At 32.2% G+C, this 23,585-nt stretch overlaps 1 protein-coding gene across 2 annotated transcripts; it reads right to left on the bottom strand.

Moving 5' to 3' along the window:
* Positions 1–1,148: 1,148 nt before the first annotated feature.
* Positions 1,149–23,572, bottom strand: LOC126738659 (putative inorganic phosphate cotransporter). Of its 2 annotated transcripts, none has more exons than XM_050444087.1 (9): positions 23,174–23,572; positions 14,654–14,838; positions 14,334–14,588; positions 9,568–9,655; positions 9,281–9,501; positions 4,012–4,161; positions 2,000–2,132; positions 1,652–1,893; positions 1,149–1,589 (listed from the first exon to the last, which is right to left on the bottom strand). In XM_050444087.1, exons 1-9 carry the CDS (start codon positions 23,256–23,258, stop codon positions 1,386–1,388), a joined length of 1,563 nt encoding a protein of 520 aa, XP_050300044.1. In that variant the 5' UTR covers positions 23,259–23,572; the 3' UTR covers positions 1,149–1,385. The 2 variants fall into 2 exon arrangements, with proteins under 2 accessions (XP_050300044.1, XP_050300045.1); XM_050444088.1 differs by lacking the exon at positions 23,174–23,572 and adding an exon at positions 14,965–15,113.
* Positions 23,573–23,585: the final 13 nt, after the last annotated feature.

Here is a 23,585-nt window from a genome sequence, read left to right as displayed (position 1 = left end):
TATCTAGGGTAGGACTATCTGGAAAACGAGATCTTCCTCTTGATATCTTATACTAAGCATATTTCTTCTCTGCTCTGTGACAATTTTTCGAATCCTCTAGACATGGTCTTCTTAATAGAGCTTCTGCATTTTCATAGATCCTCCCTACTCGATATTCAGTGTCAAAGTCAAACTCCGCTATCCTCTCTATTCATCTTTTCACTTGACCCTCTGGTTTTTTTTTTAAATAAAAGAGCTATTTTAAAGCCGGATGCAGTTCCCACCAGGAAAAAGCAATTTTTTTCCTTCGTTATGTATGAATTAAATATTCGATTGCACAGAAATAGTCAACTAATTTATTTACACACTTACACTACTAAACACGACCTCTTACGACTACTTGAATTATTTATTTTCACTGTATTTATTTACAACTATTTATGTCTGATTTAAATCTCGCGTTAATAATCCGAATGTTACTGCACTGAACAGACAACTGACTTATATACTCGGTTGACCTTTCCGGAAGATTCGCTGACCTTCGAGACGTCGTGCGGTGTGCCACTTGTGTCATTCCGGAGAATCAGAATTTTTAATATCAAGCAAAGAACGTGTTCGATAGACCGATAATAAGTAATTTAATTCTTTAACTATGAAAGCTGTTCCTATAACAGATTCCGTATATACAGATGTCTTAAAAGCATTTGACAATTTAGAAAAATAGTTGTAACTGTAAGTCTAGTATAACTTTTTTTTTAAGCTAGACTCCAGATGATTTAACTATTATATTTGGTCCTTTAAAATAATTATTTGTATTTTAAGAAATTATTATATGTATTATATGCAGTGGTTTACGTTTTGGGTTGAGCTGTAAAAAAACTATTCTAATTAAAATAAAACTCAATTTTGAACTCATATGGTTTAAATATTATCATAAAATATCAACTAAACAATAGAAATAGTAGTAATGACAAAGTAAAAAATAATATAAGTGTAAAGTCACAACATTCTTGACACATTTTTTAAAACTTACAATGAAACAACCAGAAAAAAAATCAACAAGTAATAATAACTGTTTTGTTCTTTGGTAAAATATAAAATGCCAAAATAGTGTAATCATTTAAGATTCGCGACACAATTCATACATTAGACTCAAAATAATAACAAGGAACCGTAAAAATCTCTACTATTATTACATTTCATTAGCGACTTAGTTTATCAACCATTGAATACTGATTAGAAGCTTATATTTACATTAGGAAATAAAACAAAGATAAAACTAACTACACAACTAATATCAATCACATATTTTTTTTTTCAAAATTTACATCACCATATTTTTAATAACAATAATAGTTAGTAAGTATGTACAGGTAGTAACAGAATCCCACACATTTCTACAACTACTACGTTTGCGTAGTGATAACTATGGAGGGCTTATCATCCTTTTGTTGCTTCTCTTCCTCTTCTTTTTTATCTTTGGATTCTGGCTCTTGTGGTTGGTCCCAGGGTTGTCTTTGGCCCGAACTGAAGAGGATATAGAATGTGCAACAGGCTGCGTACACACCTGCGGCTGTTATGAAAACTTTGCGCCATTTTGCAATACTAGGCTGTAAGAAGAAAAAATTGAACATGAAATTAATTTTTTAATTTAAAATCCTAAGATACATACCGTTCCCTTAACCATATAACCAGCATAAATAGGAGCCAGCAGCCCAGCTAAGTTGGCCAAGCAATTTGTAAATGACATTAAAATACCAGCAAATTGAGGACTTATATCCAGATGGTTTACTTTGAATCCAGAATAAATTCCACCATTGAGTCCCACTCCAATGGTGAGAATGGCAACGGTTAGCCACCGGTCGCATCCAGTAAAAGCTGCTATGAAAAGAGTTACTGCTGGACCGTATTGACCTGAAAAATCATTCTTTTAGAATTCGATAAAAGAAAATTCGCTTTCGAAATCAGTGTGAATGATGACGATAGAATTATTGACAATGATCTGTATAGGGAAGCTTACCAATTCCATTGATGATTTTCCTGACGATGGTGATTGTGAAGTATGGTTTGGTCAGCATAAAGTCGGCGACGTGGCTGATGAAAATGGAGAAGAGCCACATAGCGAGGTATGGTAGGGCAGATAAAAATCCGTTCTAAAAAAAGTAAAAATTATTTTAAAGAGTGTTTTGTGGGCTATAATACAGACCCAGGGTTATAAATTTAATAAATTAAATTTAGTCGTTTTGGTTAAAAAAATATATGTTTTGTGCTTGAACACAATGAGGAATAGTATTATTACTCGAGCACTATATTATAATATAAACTTTGCTGACTACATTTTTTTTTATTAGAAATTACCTCCTGTATAACTTTTTTCAGATTTAAAAAACGAAGGAAGAAAATCAAATGTATAGCAATAAAGGTACCTTTTATTTATTTGGATTAATAATAGTCCTGCACCCTCTGCCTTCGCATATTTATAATTATCTGTAGTATTTAGCCGGACATAATTATTATTATAATAACAAAATCAGAGCTGTAATAACCACGAATAATTTGACAAATACTTAACATAATAAAAAGAAAACTATTGCAACGTAGCACCTTGGTGACTAAACACTCGAACGTGTAAAGATTAATGCAATGAAATAATTATAAATTAAAATCAAGTAAGAAGACAAAACCAATTAGAAACATACACAGACTAACTATAGGCCTCATCGAATTAAAAACAAAGTAATACATTTTTGCAATTTATTAGCCAATATTGTAAACGTAAGTTATTAAAATTTAATGTTTAATATTCAACTGCAGGAACATCGTAAATATTTATGATTTGTTTAAAATATACAGGGTGGCCTACCGAAAAGGTCCCACCCTTATTTGTGATACTCCTATATGGTTTGGAAAAAAACGTTCGAACACTCAATTTTTATTTCTAGGGAGATGTCTTTTTATCCAGAGCGAAACAATACAGGATGATCCAAAAATAAGATATTGCATTACGTACTGTCTTATTCTTCAACATTGGAAAACATCGGATAAGGTGAGTAGTAATTTTTCCTTTATATAATTTGCAAGTTGCTTGAGTGAGTATGGTGAAAGAATTTTGATCCTTGACACATTCCTTATGAAGGATTTGCAGTTATGAAGAGTAATTTTTTGAGAAAGTAATTTATCATTATTTATTATTTTTATATTTATTATTATTTATTTTGTCCTTTCATTTTAATAAATACAGATCCCAGTCTATTAATATATAATTTTAAATAGAAGCTGTGACCGTTATACAGTGTGGCCCAAATTATTATATTTCAAAATCGGAAAAAGATAAAATCATTCTGAAAGCGGCACTTAATTAGTAACTAAATGCCCTTCAACTTTCCCCATTTTTTTTTCAGAATTTTCTATCTCTTATAGTTTCCAAGATACCCATACATGTACACCCAATTTGGGCCACACTGTATATTTTTTTTTCTTACATTGGGATTCATGATTGCTTAAAATTTCATAAATTTCTGTTAACAGGAAAAAGGTCTTATTCTTTTTTAGACAGGTTCTCAAAGCTTTGGAATTTTTAAGAGGAGTCTACGATTTTTCCAGCTATGATACATTCAACCAAAAGGGTCACAGATAAGCAAAAAAATCTAATATTGTGGTATTTTTGTTCGTAAAGTACCTTTGTTGTAGCCTTGTCTAGTCCAGTACAGATCATACAGAAATTACGGCAACAATTATATTAATTACATACTTTATCGTAACTTATTTCTAAGCAAATAGCTAAATACATATTTTCATAGAAATAATGTTATTTGCTTAGAAATAAATTACGACAAATAAAGAAATTTACAAATAAAATTACGTAACAACAACTATACCTACTGGACTATCCAGAATTCATCCATTTGTTAACTACAGAAAGTGCATTAGAGAAGCATTTACAAAAACCACATAAAACTCGCGTAAATCACTATGCTTTAAAATGAAGTCATCCTGTAAAAATATGTATATTAAATAATTCAAAATACTTACGTCTTTAATACTGAAATGCAGCACTTGCTTCATGTACGTAGGTAGTTCGGTCATAAGCGTTTCATATCCATAGTTGTGTCCCATGTGGGCAAGTAAAATGGCCCAAAACGGTAAAGATTTCAAAATGGACATCCAAGGAATTGGTGGAATCTGAAAAAAAATAAGGTGACTTTATTTTACAAAAGAATTAAATGTATTTAATCAACAAATACAGGCTAAAAGTCTTTGTCGCGGAAATGGTCCGTAGAATTCACTAAAGGTACGCGTTCGTGTATTCATTTATAAAGGCAGCCACCCAAAAGACGTAGAAGATAATGAGGAATAATATGACTCAACAAAGTTAGGCACAGCACAGAAAGGCCTAAACTTGACAAAGTGCAAAGACTCACATGCTTAGAAGTATTTTCTAGTACTTAAGCACTAGAAGTTATACCTACTCTAGAATTTCTTCATATAGGAGTAGAGGGTGCTGCTAAAAGGGCCCTGTTTAGATTAGTCAAGGATAGAACGAACAGCAAGAATATCGATCAGAGAGCCCGGACATCTCAAATAAGATCTATTCCCCTGATCGATCTTCTTAAGGACAATATAACTAAGAAATATCACTTTGTGAGGAATTTCACTTTAATAATTCATAGCAAAAGTGGTTGGAAAAATGGAAAAATCACTTAAATCGAATACCATCAAATGGTTTTAAAATCGAAAAAAGATTGGAGTATTCGCACATGAAACCAAACACTCAAAGTCGCTGGGTAAACACAACATCGTCTTTCAAGCAGAAATACACGCTATAGAAAGATGTGATTAATTAATCCTGGACTCGTTTTGGGAGTAAAATAAAGAGGTTTGGTTAGTGGTAAAACTGTTTTGTGATTTTATAGAGTATTGTACCAAAGGTTACAACCATAGAACTATATTTTGGGTTCCTTGGCACACAGGCAAGCAAGGTTACGATAAAGCCAATGTTTTAGCAAAAAAGAGTTACGGCTCTCAGTTTATGGGACCGGAACCTTTTTACGGCATAAGCAAGAGTCCTCACCTATACAAGCTTTTAAAAATAGAGAAACAACTCAGAGAACGCCTCTGGGATGATCGTTCGGGGTTGAGGCAATCCAAAATGTTCCTTGGAATAATCACTCCAAAAAGATCTAAGGCTAGTAAGTTTAACTACGTATTTTCACAGTTTTTTTAACGGGACATTGTCACTTTCGAGAACAGCTAAGGAAATTAAAACTAGAACAGACAAGTGAATGCAAAATCTGCGTGGAACAGGAAGAAATCCCAGAATGCCTAGTAACTGCATGCGAGCCCGTTGCAGAGGAATCGTGTCATACGACTTGGAAGCTATGAAGTTTTAGAAAGAATCATCTCATCACTATAGACGTCGCAAATACTAGCCTTTATCAAAGCAATCGGATTTTATGAAGTAATTTGACTTATCAAGCAGTAATTAAAAAGCGGCACACAATAGATCTTATAGATCGCAGTGTAACTTCACCCTTATTTTAATCTAATCTAATCTAGTGAAAAATAAAAAATATATAATATTTTTAAAACAAGAACAAAAGGAACTTATGAGGTATTAGTTTAGCCATACCTATTAAGGTATGAATCAAAATGTAGAGAGTATAGACATAAAGTCTACTCAATCAAATATTATTTTTAAATTAGAAATGATATAGGAAAAAATGTTTTGTTCAAATCACTAGAAAAAAACTTAAAGGATCGCTTAATATTATTCCATCAATAAGATAAAGTACAAATAATTTTTACTTACTATTAATGATCATGTACTTAAGTTAAATGAAGAACAACATTTAGACGATGTAAAGATTTAATAAGATAAATAAAATGAACAGCTTCATTCTACATTTACCACAATTCCTTAAAAGTAGAGTGCCAAAAACTGGAAAGAATACACGGTATGATAAGTCTAAAGAACCATACACCAAAGATCTTTTTTAAAGTCGGCCACTGTGGAATGTAACTAGAACAAAATATACCTGATATTCTGGCTTAGACGTGTCTGTCTCAACAGAAGCTTTCTTGGCCTAGAAAGTGATTATGTAATGTATTACGAAGTATGTATTTGGTTAATCAAAGTACGTACGCCAATTTTTTTTAAGCAACAAAGCTTATAATACAGTAAAAAACACTGGAACGAAAAACTTCGACACAAGAGATACACAAATAGTCGTAAAAATTTATGGAAGTCAAAGAGCTTCTGCCAACGTCCAATCAAAACTCATGAGGTCAGTGTAAATTAAGTGACGCGTTAGTCCAAGGTGCCGCCTTTCCGACGCTCCTGCTTTTTATCCGTTACTTAGATAAAATCTTACTGTGTAAATTGCGGTGTAGTAATATAGTACTTCCTACCAAAAACATGCAAAACGTTCCAAATATTGTGGCGTTAACAGTGTTACTATTTTGCCAAGAGTTTGCACACGGTAGCACAGAATTATTGGAGGCTTGGGATTGTTCGAAGGTTCACTTATGACTGGCTATTAAAGAATCTAAACTTGATTATAACTATTAAATAAGAGGGCGCCACTTAGTTTTTTTTAATTTTTTTATAAAGAAAGAAAACTAAGAAAAAGACTTGGTATATAGGTTTCAATTAACAATTAAATGACCCTGAATAAAGTAGATTTAAAGAGACAAAAAAATATCTTAACAATACAACCAAATTATATTTACATCAAAGATGTATGTATACCTCATGTTCTAATCTGTTAAATATTAATAATTTATTATGAATTAAAATATGAATAATGTTGATATGATTAAAATAAATTTGACAAAAGTAACATTTAAATTATGATTTCACTACTAGGTAGATTTCAGCACTTGAAAAATAAATTGCAATTATTAAAGTTTTTTGTATATATTTGTAGTACGCAGGGGAAAGTTCATGAACCTTTTTACCTAAGGCATATCAGCCTTAACCGAGTTATATCTACTTAACTACCAAAAAAGCTACTGAAAAATACTGAACAAAAAATAACTAAAATTATAGATAATAAATTGACGTATTAAATTATGATATTGATTAAATATTTGTAGCAATAAATTGAAATTAAAGGTATATTAATAAAAATTTAAATAAGTGAGACAAATCTATGGTTAGTAATATTTAAATAAATGGAATAAACTGGCCTGTATATTCTTCCAAGAAATAAACGACTAGCCTTCAAAACCGAGTCTATGAATGTATGCCGTTTGTAGCTCAGCTATCCGGACTGGGAATCTCTAATACTAGCTCTAACTCTGGCTCCAGCTTTACCGCTTTCAGCAATTTCAATTTCCGGGGAAATCAAAAGCTTGCAGTCATCAACAATTGAAGGAGAATATAGAGGAAAACGGAAAAGTAAAACCCTTGCTAAGTTTCATTCTCTATCCATCAAAATCTTGGGCATCCTGCATCAGAATTATGAATTAAACGGTTCCCTAAAGGAACAAGATTAAGGACTATAAATTACAAACCATATTGACCACTTCCTGCTTCACAAACTTCGGAAATAAAAAAATTGCTTTTTACGTGCGCTCCTACCTGCAACACGGGAACAAGTCGTCGAAAAATGGACGCAGCACCGACTAAATCAGTAACGTTGTAGTCCCACAGTTAGAACCTAAATATACATTGAGAGTGGAAGCTAGAAGCCTCTGAGATGTGAACCTGCCATAGGATGGTGAAAGTCTCATGGAGAGATTATGCAATATCTCGGCCACATTATTAGAGGGTTTACGGTTTGAAATTCTTTGAAGGACTATTGGAAGGCAAAGAATATCTTGCCTTTAAAACTTGAGCTAATAGTTTCGCCGGGTCATCTTAAATATTCAAAGAAGCTGTGTTTAAAGTCGGAATATTAATAATGGTAACTAACCACCGAAATGAAGAAAAACATCTAAAGGTGTTTAACGAGCAAGATAATGCATCTAGTTTCCAGGCAAGCAAAAAAAATATTATTACTTTTTTAGTAAATTATTAGCTAAATGAAGTAAATTCAGATGTTCCTTTTATACGTCTAGGTTTATGCAATGTGAGCAATGACATCATTGCAAATGAAGGATTAAATTTAATCACAATTATTATAACTATTTAGATATTTGGGTGAATGTGAAAAGCGGCTTTAAAAAATATTGTTTCCTAGGGCTCTTTGGCCTTGTTTTTTTAAAATATTTTAGACAAATAATTAATATATACTTATAACTACATGAAAAGTATAGTGAAAGTTCAGAAAGATACAAATTTCCCAATTAAATATTTTAATGGTTTAAAACATATTAGTACACCTCTTATTATATTTTCCAGCAGTTTTAGATATCCAACAAACCTTTTTCCATAGATTGGTGAAAAAAACCTATAAAAAAGGGTTATATTAGCAAAAGAAATGTGGGTTTCTAAACGTTACCCACTGGGTTTGAAGATTATATATTTAATAACTCATAAAGGTTTGCAGGCCAGTACCTACTTCATTTTATTCGGATAGTGAATTTATTGATACCGTAAAGATGTCTGTAAGTAAAATATAATAACTAATTAGTTTCAGACATTTTCTATTGCATCGCATTTCAAGGAATTTTTACAACTTTATTTAACAACGCATTTTCAACATAATTGTATAAAATATGAACACAAATTGTAGGAATTTACAATTGCAGAAATATTTTATCAAGGCCAATAAGATTAACAATATGGAAGATAATAAAATAATTGGTACCGTTAGCAGTTGTTCTTGGTATGGCACGGATACACGGTAACAGTTTAGTTGTAAAATTATGTAAAAAAAAACAAGAGTTTAAGTAGATTATATGTCTGAGTTTGATTCATTTATTCATAACAATGGATGAGAAGCTATTAAGTGACTTACATAACCATTTATTATAACGGAGACAATCAACAATTAACTGTCTACCTGAATTAGGTATGGTCAATTGATAAAATATTAATAATTATATATAAATGTCAATATTACAGGATGTTTTCGAGGCGCTACTGCATGGACGTGATTTTAAGATAAAAGTTAAATTTTTTTTCTACTGCGTTCTAAAGAAGAGACAACTTTACAAAATTATCAAATTTTTAGTATTCCAATTGGAATGGGTTTGTATTTTTATTAATACGAAAATAATTTTTCTGGAAGCAACTATACACATTAAAAAAAAATAAATAGACTTTTTAAATTTTTTAAATTAAAGGTTAAGGTGGATACACACAAACTTGGAAATAACTTATTATAATATATCTACTTCGTGTAATTATCCTTACCGATTGTCCAGAAATCCTTCCCAAAGCCTTCTGAATGTACATCCTTTCTTCAGGATTGATTTTAGGATTTACCTCTGGATCCTCGTAGACCCATACCAAAAATGCCACACACCAGATCGTCCCGACTGAACCAAAGACGTAAAATATTGAGGGCCAACCTGCATGTGACACTGACAAAAGTCCACTTAGCGGCATAGAAATGACCGTACCAAATTGTGCCCCTAAAAAATATTACGAGTTTATAGAAAAATTACTATTTATTTTTAGGTTATATAAAAAAAAATTACCTGCATAGACAAATGCACCCATTCTACTTCTTTCATTGGGTGGAATCCATTTGGCTAGAAGAGCGTGGGTGCATGGAACTATTGGGCCCTAAAAATTAAAGAGGTGACTTAAGCAAAATATTAACTAATAAAAAAACAGACATTTGAACATAGGCTCTAGAAGTTCTAGGAGTTCAAAAAAATCAATCTACATTAAAGACAAATTGTGTTCTAATTTTAAGTGATAAATAAAAAACATTATTAATATCAAATTATAGTCAAGCATATATTTACTATCTTTTTATAATAATATCTTCTGTTGTTAAGTCAAGCAAATATTAGAATTGTGTTATTTTTATTAAAAGCTAAGCTTCTAGTAAAAACTTATTAGTATTTTTGTTATCATCTTTTTTCTTCTCATACTATTTCTTGAATATATAGTAGTATTATTATCGTAGTTGTAATCTTGTCGCTCTACGAACTAGTCATAGATAAAGATTCTTTATTTGCAATTTTGGAACTTTACCAACTTTCATTAACTCCCGTAGTCAAAATGTAGTAGATATAAAACTGTGCACCCCACTTCATATCAAAGTCACTTAACTGTTTCTGACGAAGTTTCCATGGCCGATCATCGCTAGATAACTTTCAGCTTAACTGTAATATCACAACCTCTAGACTGTATCGAGACCCTAAGAAAACGGTTTCTTTACTGTAATTGTCTTAAGAACGCCCTATGAATGATAGTTGTTTAAATACTCAATAATGAGCAGGAATTGGAATCGTAATGAGTAACACACTAGCGTACAAATCTCCATTATAAAGTCATGCCCATTGAGGCGTTTCCAGAACTCTGGTAAAACCTGGGCTTGGTGGTGCCAACATTTCAGGACAGAGTCAAGAAAAGCTTTCAATAAAGCAGAAAAAAACAAAGTAGCAGAGAACTGGTACCTTTATCAAAATAGAAAGGTTGCAAGACAAAAGAAGAGAGAAGCATGGAGAACGTACTGCAGGGAATTAGGGCGCTATACCAATGCTTCGAGATTCCAAAAGCTATATTTGATACAGACTTTCTTGATACCACTTCCAGCGTTACGGAGGATCGGATACAGCTCACTTGCATCTATTCAAATCAAATCAAAATGGTTTATTTGTCAAAATTTACAGTTTTTTTGGTCAATAAAAATTACAAGGAAAAAAAAATTACATTGACAAATAAGACTATTCTCTCGATTATAAAACCGTTTTCCCTGGTAAGCACAAGCAAAGAAGGGATGAAAAAGCCCTTTACAATTTACAGAAACAATTTTACAATTTTATAAAATAAAAATAACGTTTTTATATAGGAATGCAAAGTAAGATATACAATTAATTAACCTAAGATTTTAAGTCAGGCAGCGGCAGTGCGACAACGGACGAGCAAGGAGAGAGGACAGACGAGGCGAAAAGATTCCAAAAAAAAAAAAAAATAACCCCAAGTGCCTCTAGTGCCTAGGCTATCAAAAATATACGTATGTATGTTACGGAAAAAGAAAGAATAAAACTAAAAACGGAATTTTAAAATATAATCTCCGAACATTCCACAAAAAATTAGCATATTATATACACATGTATATCTTATGTTACTATTTCTTGTATTATGTTATTATACGCATTATCACATTTTATATATCACCCTACTTGAATTAATTGCCAATTCTTTGTTCCATAAGTAGTTTAGTTTTGATTTGACTAGAGAAAGCTCCCAAGGGCATTTGCTTGTCATTGTTATGGCTATGTCATTGTTTAAGCCATTCCACATTTGAACAGCTACATACTTAAAAGAACGTTGAAATGCTGCGCTTCTATGCAATGGTACGATAAAAACGTTGTTATTTCGTGTGGCATGCGCATGTTCGAATTCTTGAAACTGACTTCTTAAATTAAATGGTTGATTATTATTTACTATGCGATATACAAAATTATACATATGTAGCTTTCTTCTATTGTTCATATTTAATAATTTATTATTATTGATTGGCGATATATGGTTTCTGTAGGGGATACTATAAGAGAAGCTCATACAGGAATTTTGGACTTTTTGTATAATTTTTTTACTTTGTGAAGATAAAGAATTTCCATAGACACCATAATCAAACAATGACAAAATAAGACAATCGCGCAATAAGTATTCAGCATTACTTCAGTGGAACCTGAAACACTAATTGCCGCACTTGGTGGGAACGTTTAAAGCATCTTGGATGCTAAGATAGGCTCCTAAGGCATAAAGAGAAGTCAGAGTTACATTTTTTCATAAAGCAGGAAGGTTGAACTATGGAACTTCCAAAGCTTATCGCCCTATTAGTCTATCAATTAGAAAAGCTGAGCGAAAGGTATATATAAGGGATGAAATCCTGATGTCTAACCCGCTTCATCCTAACCAACAAGCATACACGCCAAAGAGATCAACAGACTCAGCTCTAGACTCTTTCATATCAAGGAGGTCAATTTATTTACAATGATGCGCTTTCATTCTAGTGAAATATGGCGACAGGCCTGCAAAGAGCCCGCCTCTAGCAAGAACCAACAAACTCGCTCCTTATACTGGAGGATCGCACCCTTGTGGAAGCTTCTTCCAAAAACAGAGTCGACTATCAAGGGGCATAACTTTAGCAAGGGTAATCGGGCCGCTGAATATCAAAAAGTTAATAATATCTCACTGGCATGATACTTAAGGCTGCAATTTGTCCAATGAGCTTCTCAGCTACCCGAACAAACTTGGAGCTAATCCGCAAATTGTCTCTGACTAAAAGGAAACTACGTCTTATAACAGGAATCCTAACTGGTCACTGTTAATAAAATGGCTAAAATCTTTTTAATATGAAACTAACCAGGGCATGCGACCATGAAGACGAGACAATGGAGCCTATACTTTGTGACTGCCCTGCGCTCTTGTCAATATGTAGCAACATTCTAAGTATATCCAATCCATCCCTTGATTGATTTGCTGGACTGAATGACGAGCTAAAGGAGAAGTTTTCTTTTCTCTCAAGAACAGAGGTGAACAATGGGTTTAGTGCGGCCTAAGTGCTATGGTGCTTGCACCACCCTCTTTAATTACAGATACATATTTTATAATTGCTTGACTACTTCAGCATCTTTCTTCTTCGTATTTATATTTTTTATATCTTTCTATATTATTTCCATTATCTTTGACAAAGAACAAAAGTTAATCAGTTTTTAACATATCTAGGTAATTCCTAATTTAACACATTTATTTCTATTTTCTTTTATATTAATTTTTATCGTACTGCCACTTTTCTCTTATATCTTTACATCTATTTGAAAAATAACTTTTATCTCACGTTTTACATTTCTTCCCACTTCTCTCTTTATATTTAACACTTTTCATCTTAATTTTTGTTAATATTATTATTATCAATTGTTTCTTCATGTTTATAATTACTAACATTGTAATTGATAGATAAATATGAATATTATTAACAGTCTTTCCTTTTTAATATATGTCTTATATTTCTCTTGATTTTATTATCGTGTTAGTATTTTTATAGAAATTTTAAAAGAAAAGAAAAGACGGATAACATTAAAACAAGTAACTTCAGAATTTAAGATAAAATGATTTAGCTACCTCTAAACCATTTTTAATGTTCTGAACGTTTATTTTTCTTTATATACTCCAAATACCTTTTTTTTAATCGCTGGCATTGTTCTTTTTATCCGCTGCAATTTGTTTCATTACTATCTCTTATTAATTTATATTATTGACTTTCTTGATTTTTCCTTTGGTTTTTCATCGAATATATCTCTGTTGTTCCTTATGTATTAGGTCTATATATATTCTATTTATATGTCATATTTCTCTTACCAGTTTTCTCCTTATCTCTTGATCCTCACTCTCTGTTATTACTCTTGCATTCCCATCAACTTACATTCTAAATATTTTAAGTCCTAACACAAGCTTCTTCTTTCATTTCTTTCCAGCTATGTTCTATCTCACCCTTGTATCTCCCTTTTTAATACTTTTTTAATATTTGGTTTTCTTTTCTTTTTATAACGTCTTTCATACTTTTATTTTTATCTGTCGCTGTCCATATTTGTGTTCACCGGTCTTCTTTTTCTTAGCGTATCGTTTTTAATTTTACCTTATTAAAATTTGTCCTACTCTTTGTGTAGCATTACTGTTCACTATCAGAATCCTTTAAAACAATTTTTGTTTACTGAAATTTCATCGTCTTCTTTTGATAACTTTTCTCATCCATCTACTTCATCTTTTTTCCGATCAACGTCCTTTTTTCGCTCGTCGCCGACCCAGTTTCTGTCCTTTATTCCTAAAGTACAATTTTAGTAATTCAATAATACAATCAATCCTTCTTATAAATCATAATTCTAGCTTCTGATTCGTTTGGTATTATAACCAATACGAGAACAATATTTTAATCAACAAGAATGATTTCGTATTATTCTCTTCTCCAGTGACCTTAATTTATGCTTTAAAACCTGACTTTTAGGTGTCGCCAGTAGTAAAAATACTTCGTCCAGCGCTGTTGTCCTATGTTAATGCTAAGATCAGGCTAAAACTAGTATTTATTTGTTAGATGGTGCATAATGTTCAAATCAATAAATTTTTTTTAAAAGAAAATCTTTGAATTAGAAACCCAAATTTTGATATAAATTATTGATGTATTTATAGGTTTTCGAGCTTCAAATTGGTTACTTAGGTACTTCAGATAGTAAAGGAAATGTCAATTTTTTAATTTAAATTATTTTTTTGTAAGTTTTAAACTCACCTCTCCAAGTCCTTGTATAAACCTAACAGCAATCAACCACCAGATGCCCATATAAGCAGCGATAGGCACTAGCAATCCAAACAACGAGTTGATAAGCATACCGATACCCAAGAAGTAAATATTTCCATACTTTTTGGCTAAAATTCCAAAAGGAATCTGAGTTATTACGTAACCGTAAAAGAAAGATGACAGCACATATCCCTGGATATCAGTTTCCCAGACGAATACACCATCGTTTTCTGAGCTGGAACTGGACTGAAATTATAAAAAAAAAAGAGTATTGTAGCTTTATTAAGTATAAACCGAAAATTTTTACTCACGGTGTTGAGACTCTCTACTCCACACTCCATATCAACTCCCTCACTGGAGGAATGTGAGTTTGCTCCGATAGCGGTGTGGTTAACCATGGCAACTATGGCGACCGACATGTTAGTTCTCATGATGTAAGCATTTGCCATGCCCAGGAAGAGCATGAATGTTACGAAGTGTCTTGTTCCAAACCATACTGGAAATATTAAAAAAAATATATATTGAGAATTATTTTTAGGTAATATTTAATTTTATTATTATTTTAATAGTTAAACATATTCAGTAGGAAATTAGGAAAAACATATGTATTAAAAAAAGTTACTTTTCGGGTTCAACTGGAGTAGTGGAGAATTTTCTTCAAAGGTTTCATATTTTTTCTTAGGGGTCATGTAAATATACTTTAAATCTACTTATAAAATAAATATAAGATGTTTTGCTGTCATTCTGGGGTGTAAATTGCACTTTTCATAACCTTTACTATATATTCAAATAACATGTCAGTTTGTTTAGGTTGTGGTTACAAATGATATTTCAATAGAAATTTAACCACTCCATTTTAGCTTAAAAAGCTTCGGCGCAAAATCCCTAAATTTTCCATTTGGATCTATGTTAATAAAATTGTTTTCACTTTGACATTTTAACGGGTTCGTAATTAGAAAAAAATTGGAACTCATCCATTTTACACGTGATAATAAAATCACGTTTGGCACAGGTGAAAAGTAATTTATTCCCCAACTTTTTTTAAGTTGAGATTTAAAAAATATCTAAATGACAACATATTTTAAAACAACGAAGCCTATTAAGTCTAAAGGTAATAATAGGATTATATAAAGTGATTCACAACGTCAACGAATAATTTTTTATAGCATTCTTAATTTTTCGTATTTTATTATTATACAATATGATGCTTTAAAACCATGCCAATTTTCTTAATCTGCTAATTATGTTTATAAGTAGAATTTTGAGATAGATAATAATGGGAATTGACAGAGGTTTTGATATTTTACTATTCATGATAGCTCAAAAAATTCCCTTTTCTATTAGTAATATGTATTTTTTCTTATTAAGTTTATTTTACCAAAAGGTTTCGAAAGGGTATAAAATAATCATTTTTAATTAGTACCTAACTACACTCGCCGGCACAAAATTTCACCACCCTGAAATATTGGCCAAGTTTGATGTTTTATAATTTTTTTATTTTTTATTAGATTCTTACGATTTTGCCATCAGTTTTTAGATACATTTGTTGTGATTTTTTTAAATCATTTTGTAAAGTAGCATTTTTCGATTAGGCTATATTATATACAGGAGTAAAACAAACTGTTGTTTTTTCTCGTAATTTCAAAAGACCCTGTAGGAAAATTAAGGTGGATAATTCTGTTTACGTATTGTTCCTTGTAATCTTTGATGTATTCTAAGCATTTCGATTTTTGATTCATTCCATTATCTCATTTCTGCTGCGAGCTGCAAATTTTTTATTAAAACGCTGATTCGAAGCGTATTTTTATTAGGAGAAACAAACACTAGGTATATCATAAAGTTAATTAAAAAAAAAACAATTTTAATAGCGTGTATTTCCTCCTCTCGCAGCAATAACAGCTTGCAGTCTATGCGGCATCGAATGAATAAGGTTCCTTATTCTTTCTTAAGGAATAGCCTCATATTCTTCGATCAGCGCTAGTCGTAAGTCTTGCAAGGTTTGTGGTTGTACAGGACGACGACGAACGGCCCTTTTAAGTTGATCCCAAAGATGTTCTATTGGGTTGAGATCCAGGCTACATGCGGGCCATTCCAATCTTGGGAGTCCAACTTCATCCAGATATTCGCTCACTACATGTGCAACGTGAGGTCTAGCATTATCATGCATTAATGTAAATTGGTTCCCAATGAATGGAGCAAATGGGACAACAACTTCTTGAATGATTTCCTCAATGTAACGGTGGGCGGTTAAAGCTCCATTTTTAATAAATACAAGATTGGTGCGTGCTTCGGTAGAAATACCCGCCCAAATCATGACTGAATCGCCACGATATTTGTTCTGAAATGGTGCAGTCAGCATATCTTTGATTTCTACGTCTGTATAGCCGCTCACGACCATCCGGCGTCCTTAAACAAACCCTTGATTCATCTGTGAATAGTACGTTTCCCCTCTGTTCTAGTGTCCACTCAAAATGCGATCTTGCAAACCTCAGTCGGTGTTGCCGATGCCGAGGAAGTAATTGTGGACATCTTGCTGGCCTTCGTGAATAAAGTCCAGCTTCTGCTAATCTTTTACGTATCGTTCTTTCACTTACACTTACTCCATGAAGTATTCGCAAGTCATTTTTAGACACACAGCAGTAGATCTTCGATCTCTTAAAGAACTAATGGTGACAAAGTGATCATCAGCTGCAGTGGTCATTCTCCTTCTGCCAGAGCCTTGTCGTCTAGTAAAAATTCCCGTCTGTAAATACCTATTCCAGGCATCTCGAACTGTAGACCGCGGAAATCTTATACTGGTATTCATAGTCCGTCTCCAGCTGCTCGCCAGAAGAAATTTTCGAAGATTTTGTCAAATTCGTTTCATAGTCGATCGCCCGCCGAATGTCGCATGCGTAATGTCAACTGAAAACAAGGTGATCTCTCGCCGGCGGGCGATTTGATAAAACTCGGGAGCAGTGTTTCACAGACAATCTCCCGTCGGGATAATACTTTCGCAATTTGAATATTCCTCCAGATTTCAGCGTGGCGATCGGATTTCGTAGATAGGTACTTCCGCGACGCGCCAAAAAGGAAACACGTTGGTAAACGATAATAATGGAAGACGCCTACGATATTGTGAGATTAAATGCAGAAGAAGATGAAATCAATGACATAAATAATATATTACATGGGCCTGTACTTCGTCGAAGATATATAAGGGACCTTGACAATCCACTTGATTTTTAAAATGATGTGCAATTTAGGAGGCGATATAGATTTAGTAAAATTGTAGTTCTTCATCATTTGACAGCGTTAATACAACCGCATTTTCAGAAAGTGAATATGCGTGGTTTACCGGTGCCTGCTCTAATTGCTTTATTATGTGCTTTAAGATTCTACGCAACAGGAAGTTTCCAGGTATGTAATTCTATTCTATTATCTGAAATAATTTTTACTTTTTAATAAAAAAAGTTTCCGTAGTTATAGCCCACCAAGCTCGAAATCAAATTAATATGCCTATCATACCTGCAGAGGAACAGCGAACTTATTAGGCATTTTACCGAATCTCTCGCTTTCCTGAAGTTATTGGATGCATTGATTGCACGCATATTCCTATAAAAAATCCCGGAGGACCATTTGCTGAAATATATCGGAACAGAAAACGTACATTCAGCATAACTGTACAAGCGGTTGCAAGCCCAAATTTAAAAATTATGGACCTTGTGGCTAGATGGCCAGGTCGAGAACACGATAATATGATTTTTAATAATAGTGTTTTAAAAGCCAGATTTGAAGCTGGTCACTTACATGGATATCAATTAGGTGATAGTGGATATCCCTGTTTACCTTATCTTATGACTCTATTATTACATCCACAAAATGATGCTGAAAACCGATATAACACCAGCCAAATAAGAACTAGGAATATAGTGGAACGACTATTTGGAGCCTGGAAAAGACGATTTCCTTGTTTGGCGAAAGGTCTAGGTAATAAATTGGAAACGATTTTTACAATAATTGTAGCTTGTGCGGTGTTACATAATAAAGCCATTGGCCTAAACGATAATCTCGGCGACATATTCATTCAGGACAATGAGAATATACAGGAGGATATACCTGATGTAACGACGGATCGGCGGCGGCGACGTCCGTTCTTCAGCGTTCCATTATGAAATACACATTTCGGTGATTTGCCACCTATTTGTCCGCCGAAATATTTGCCGGCGAGAGATATCTCAGCGGCTCTCTCGGAGATGGACTATGAATACCAGTGTCAGAGTACGGGCGACATAACTTTTGCTACGGCCATCCTCTATTCTACCCACGTCTGCTGGAGTTAATACCATATTGACACACAACAAATTATAATAGTGACGCTGTCAAACTTTATGTAACATTAATTGCGTCCTTAGTCAACGTCGATAATTTTTAACCAAAAACTTGACATTAATTATCTAAAAATAAGCTTCAAATCAGCGTTTTAATAAAAAATTTGCAGCTCGCAGCAGAAATGAGATAATGGAATGAATCAAAATCGAAATGTTTAAAATACATCAAAGATTACAAGGAACAGTATGTAAACTATCCACCTTAATTTTCCTACAGGGTCTTTTGAAATTACGAGAAAAAACAACTATTATACTCCTGTATAATATAGCCTAATCGAAAAATGCCTCTTTACAAAATGATTTTAAAAAATCACAACAAATGTATCTAAAAACTGATGGCAACATCGTGAGAATCTGATAAAAAATCAAAAATTTATAAAACATCAAACTTGGCCAATATTTCAGGGTGGCGGAATTTTGTGCCGGCGAGTGTAGTTAGGTACTAATTAAAAATGATTATTTTTTTTTTTTTTAAATTTTGTTTTGTTTTTCTTTTCATTAATTGTGTTTTATTTGTATTTTTGTGTCTTTTTTGTTTTACAGCTTTGTCTACAAATTGTAACAATTTCTTGACAATAAAGCATTGATTGATATCAACTTTCGCTTGAGATATCTTCGGGTATTAGTCAAGTATTTTGAGTATTATATCCATAGAATCATTGTCATAAATCCTGAAATAAATCCCTCAGCAATCATCCTTTCATTCTTCAGGAACGGTCAAGAATCCACAACAAGGTACTAAAAAAAATAAACAAAATATATGCGAGCCGTCCTGGTATACTTTAGGCTGTCTGGCCACGGAATCACCAGGCTCCGGACCGTTCAACAATGATTTTTTTGGCAGAGAGAGATACGCCGATGAGAGCTCAATATCGTGTAACAGACGAGGAAAAAAACTGCGAAATCGAGCTCGAGGGTTTGATTGTTGGACGGGCCGTGGTTTTCCATGTGCGGGCGGCCGGGGATGATATTTTATTTCTAATTTCTATTATTTTACATTTAAATATCTGTTTGGCAGGTACTTAAAAGTGTGCTCCCTTATTGTCGTTTCTTTATCGCTTTTTTTTGTATTTGGCAGTTCTTTTTATAAGCTGTTTTTTGTTCTGTTTTTGCTGTTGTTGTTGTTGCTGCTGTGTTGCTGTTTTTATTGCTAAATATGTTTTTTTTTGTGTCGTTAATTGTCGTAAATTATACGACCAAGATGGCATTGTGGAGACCCTTTGATGTGTCAGATAACGAAGCTGAAAGGCCGGAACATAACGAATTTTTAAATAAAGACCTACATGTTCAATCACAGCGGCTAATATTAAATATTTTTAATTGCTTGAAAAGTGAAATGCCTGAAGCCTCACACAATCAAATTTTAACAAGAATTTGTGAGCTTACTAAGCTGGCTCGTACCACTGTTTGCAGTGTGATAAAAGCGGGAAATGTCATTGATCATTCTGTAAAACGAAAAAAATGTGATAAAAAACTTGAAATTGATGATAGCGACAAAAATGTTATTTGTCGATCTATTTATCAATTTTATAGTGAAAACAAAGTTCCATCATTAGAAGACATTCAAAGAAAGCTGCTAACGGATTATCCCGACTACAAATATAAAAGTCTTGCTACATTACGTTGTGTATTCTAGCAGAATGTGGATTTAAATATAAAAAGTTTGATAAAAGTATGGTTATTATGGAATCTCCGCGAATTGTAACATGGCGACAGGAATATTTAGAAAAAATAAAGGAATACCGTCAATTAAACAGGAACATAGTTTACCTAGATGAAACTTGGTATGATACTCATGATGTCGTTAAGTATGGTTGGGTGGACGACACTAAAAAGTGCTCACTAAGTGGACCAAGTTCTCGCGGTAAACGTGTTATAATTTTACATGCAGGTGGTGATAACGGCTTCATCCCCAATGCGTTGTTGTTGTCGGCCAAAAATATAAAGGATTCGTCGGCTGATAATTCCACAAAAAAGGATGAAATTCTTAAATTTATGGAAAGCAAAAATATGAGCATTTCACAAAAAGCCACAAAGAAAATTTGGTTAGAATCCATAAAAAATGAACATTTTAAAAAAGAATACGTTATCGATAAACTCTGCGAAGCAAATGGCCACACCGTATTACGTCTACGGCCGTACTACTGTACTTTTAATCCCATAGAGATGATTTGGGCTACTTTAAAGGACCGAATTAGAAAATATAATCAATCTCCAACTAACGATACTTTCGTATTAGAAACTATAAGGGCAGTTATAGAAGAAATTAATAAAACAGACATATGGAGGAATTGTATTCGGAGTGTTATTGAAAAAGAGAATGAATGAGTATGGTATTTTACCTCATGTTAACCCCAGTATTATAAATCCAAGTTTGGACTCCAGGTTCGAAGATTCAAACAGTGATTTTTGAGTGTTTTTATAAACATTTTAATTACTAAGTATAATGAATAATAATAAATATAATAAGTTTATAAACCCTCGTATAAATCATTTGAATTACATTATCCATACATCGCTTACTTTTACTGAATATAACTAGTTTTTATCTATATAGGGTACCTATTCAAATTTAAGTTAAATATGTTATAACAAAACTACTAAAAAAAGTATATAAAATATTAGCTAAATAATAAAACATGCGTAACATTACAGGCAATAACTATCCTAAAATAGAATGATTTTAAAATTTTAATAAATATAACCAATTAATGGATTTTTAAAATATTTTAAGAAATAATAGCTGTCTATTTTTTGCACGCCTATGCTTTATAAAGAAGATGCCGCTTATTCATTGTGATTTGGTTTTTTGCTGTTCGAATTCATTTTAAATAGACTATGCGTCATAGTTATTGAATATTTGTTGGCAATGATAAAAGATTGTTCTCTTCGGTCAATTTGCTAAACTCTACAAATCGTTATCTTTAATATTGAATAAGTTTTAAAAAAGAAGAATTTCAGAAGTCAGGGAATATTACTAAGACATTTTTTAAAGAAGAACCGGAAATAAAATAATTATTTTTACCTTTTTACGACTATAAGGTAATTGTCAATAAACAGACATAAAAAATTTAAGCTATGTTACTTTATTAAATGAATCACCGAGAAAAGCTAAGAAATGCAAAATAAATATCTAAGGACAAACAAAAGATCAAACCAGACAATAAAGGATTTTACAGTATTATTTGTTTTCTTTTTAACCCATAATAATGTATTATAATAGTCTTATCTTAAAGAAACATAAGATGACGAATAAGGATCGTATTGTGTGTTACTAAGGCATATCTGTTTCTCTTATTGTGTTTCACTGATTACTTGGCATTTTTTTTGAAGGAAATTTATTATTAATAATTGAATTTTTTATATATTGGTACATACAAAGTTAAAATATGAAAAACAGGATGTTTCATATTCAATCGTATATATATGTAGGTACCCTGACATGATACTACAAAATGTTTAGAATCAAAAATTATGTTTCCATTATATTCTAAATAGTATATTCCCTTTTATGTGTTATTTAAAAAAAAGGTCTGCTCCTGAGTAAATGTTAGTAAATATTATTTTAGTCAATTTTTCAATATGCCTTAATAATACGTTTCATAATAGGTTTATGTAATTCCTGAAATGTGATATGAGGTATTAAATTCAAATATACCTTTACATTTTTATTATTAAAAGGTTCTATAAAAAGCCTCCCCAGTTTTACATACAATATTCAAATTAAATTAATCGGTTTTTACAAAAATTGTTCAAAATTATCCTCATTTTTGCAACTAACACAAAATTTTGCTCGGTAAATCGCGTTCTATTTAAAAAACTTACTTGACAATGAAAACTTTGTTTTCAAGACACTCTATACATTTAGCAAAAATCTAAACAAAATTAGAATTTCCAAATAAATAGAGTTGGGATACCTGGTAACCCTGTATAAGATTAATTATGAAGTATAAGATTTAAGACAAATGTTTAACCTAAGAAAACTTCTAAATGAATTTCTCTTTAGCATAATTTAGGCAATTAATGTATAAATTTATTTTACATTGATTATAAAAATATAAATACATAGTGGAATGAAGTATAAACCATTTAGAAGGTTGCAACTATTGATTACATAATATCATAATTTAATTTTGCCAAAAATCTATTCTAATATCCGTATACAAAAAATATAGGTCATAACCTTACAGAGATTTTTTGTCAAAGTTTTTTTTTCATTTTAAACATAATTCTTGCACTATCACTAAATATTTTTTTAGAGCAATATCTCACTTTCATAATAAAAAAATTAATTAAATCCAATAAGAAATTCAACAAATTCGAATTATATAATAACTAGATATCAAGAAACTTTTTCATTGGCTGTTTAAACGTCGGCTCATATAGCCAACCAATCACAGGCCAATATTTAAATTATTTTCGCGCTAACTAGAAGACAAAACATTTTTTTCAATGACTTACCCTCCTTGTTACTTTTCACATTCATCTCCTTTTCGTACACCGCCTCCAAACAATAAACATTTGATTTTTTCATGATCCGACTCATTGCTATTATTAATTACACTACCGGCTTCCTACACGAGTAAATTTCGCGAGTAAATAATTCAAAAACGGTCCGGCTTAACTCAACTGAATGTGAGGTAAGTCGATATATTATAATAAAAACCGGTTTCTTTTAAGCCTTTTGCGTTTTTGGTGACTGATGACGGCTGCTCGTACTTCTTGAAGGGGTTTTTTACGAGTAATTATCCGACTCATGGCCATACATCGATCGATATTTTCCTGTATTGTTGTTGGATTCGTTAAAAAAGTGCGGTGGGCCCACCGTTCGACCGGATTTAGTCCCTATTGAGCGCAGTTAAATGAATGAGTC

This window comes from Anthonomus grandis, chromosome 7, assembly GCF_022605725.1.
Source record: "Anthonomus grandis grandis chromosome 7, icAntGran1.3, whole genome shotgun sequence".
Classification (NCBI taxonomy): Eukaryota; Metazoa; Arthropoda; class Insecta; order Coleoptera; family Curculionidae; genus Anthonomus; species Anthonomus grandis.
This window is presented reverse-complemented; position numbering and strand designations above follow the sequence as displayed.

What these genes read in the sequence shown, in the direction of transcription:
- LOC126738659 (XM_050444087.1), bottom strand. Translation starts at nt 23,258, where the DNA reads ATGAGTCGGATCATGAAAAAATCAAATGTTTATTGTTTGGAGGCGGTG. An exon ending in TTATACAAGGACTTGGAGAG is followed by an intron (nt 9,656 to 14,333) that starts GTGAGTTTAAAA and finishes TTTAATTTTTAG; the next exon opens with GGCCCAATAGTTCCATGCAC. An exon ending in GAAGGATTTCTGGACAATCG is followed by an intron (nt 4,162 to 9,280) that starts GTAAGGATAATT and finishes ATTTTTTTTCAG; the next exon opens with ATTCCACCAATTCCTTGGAT.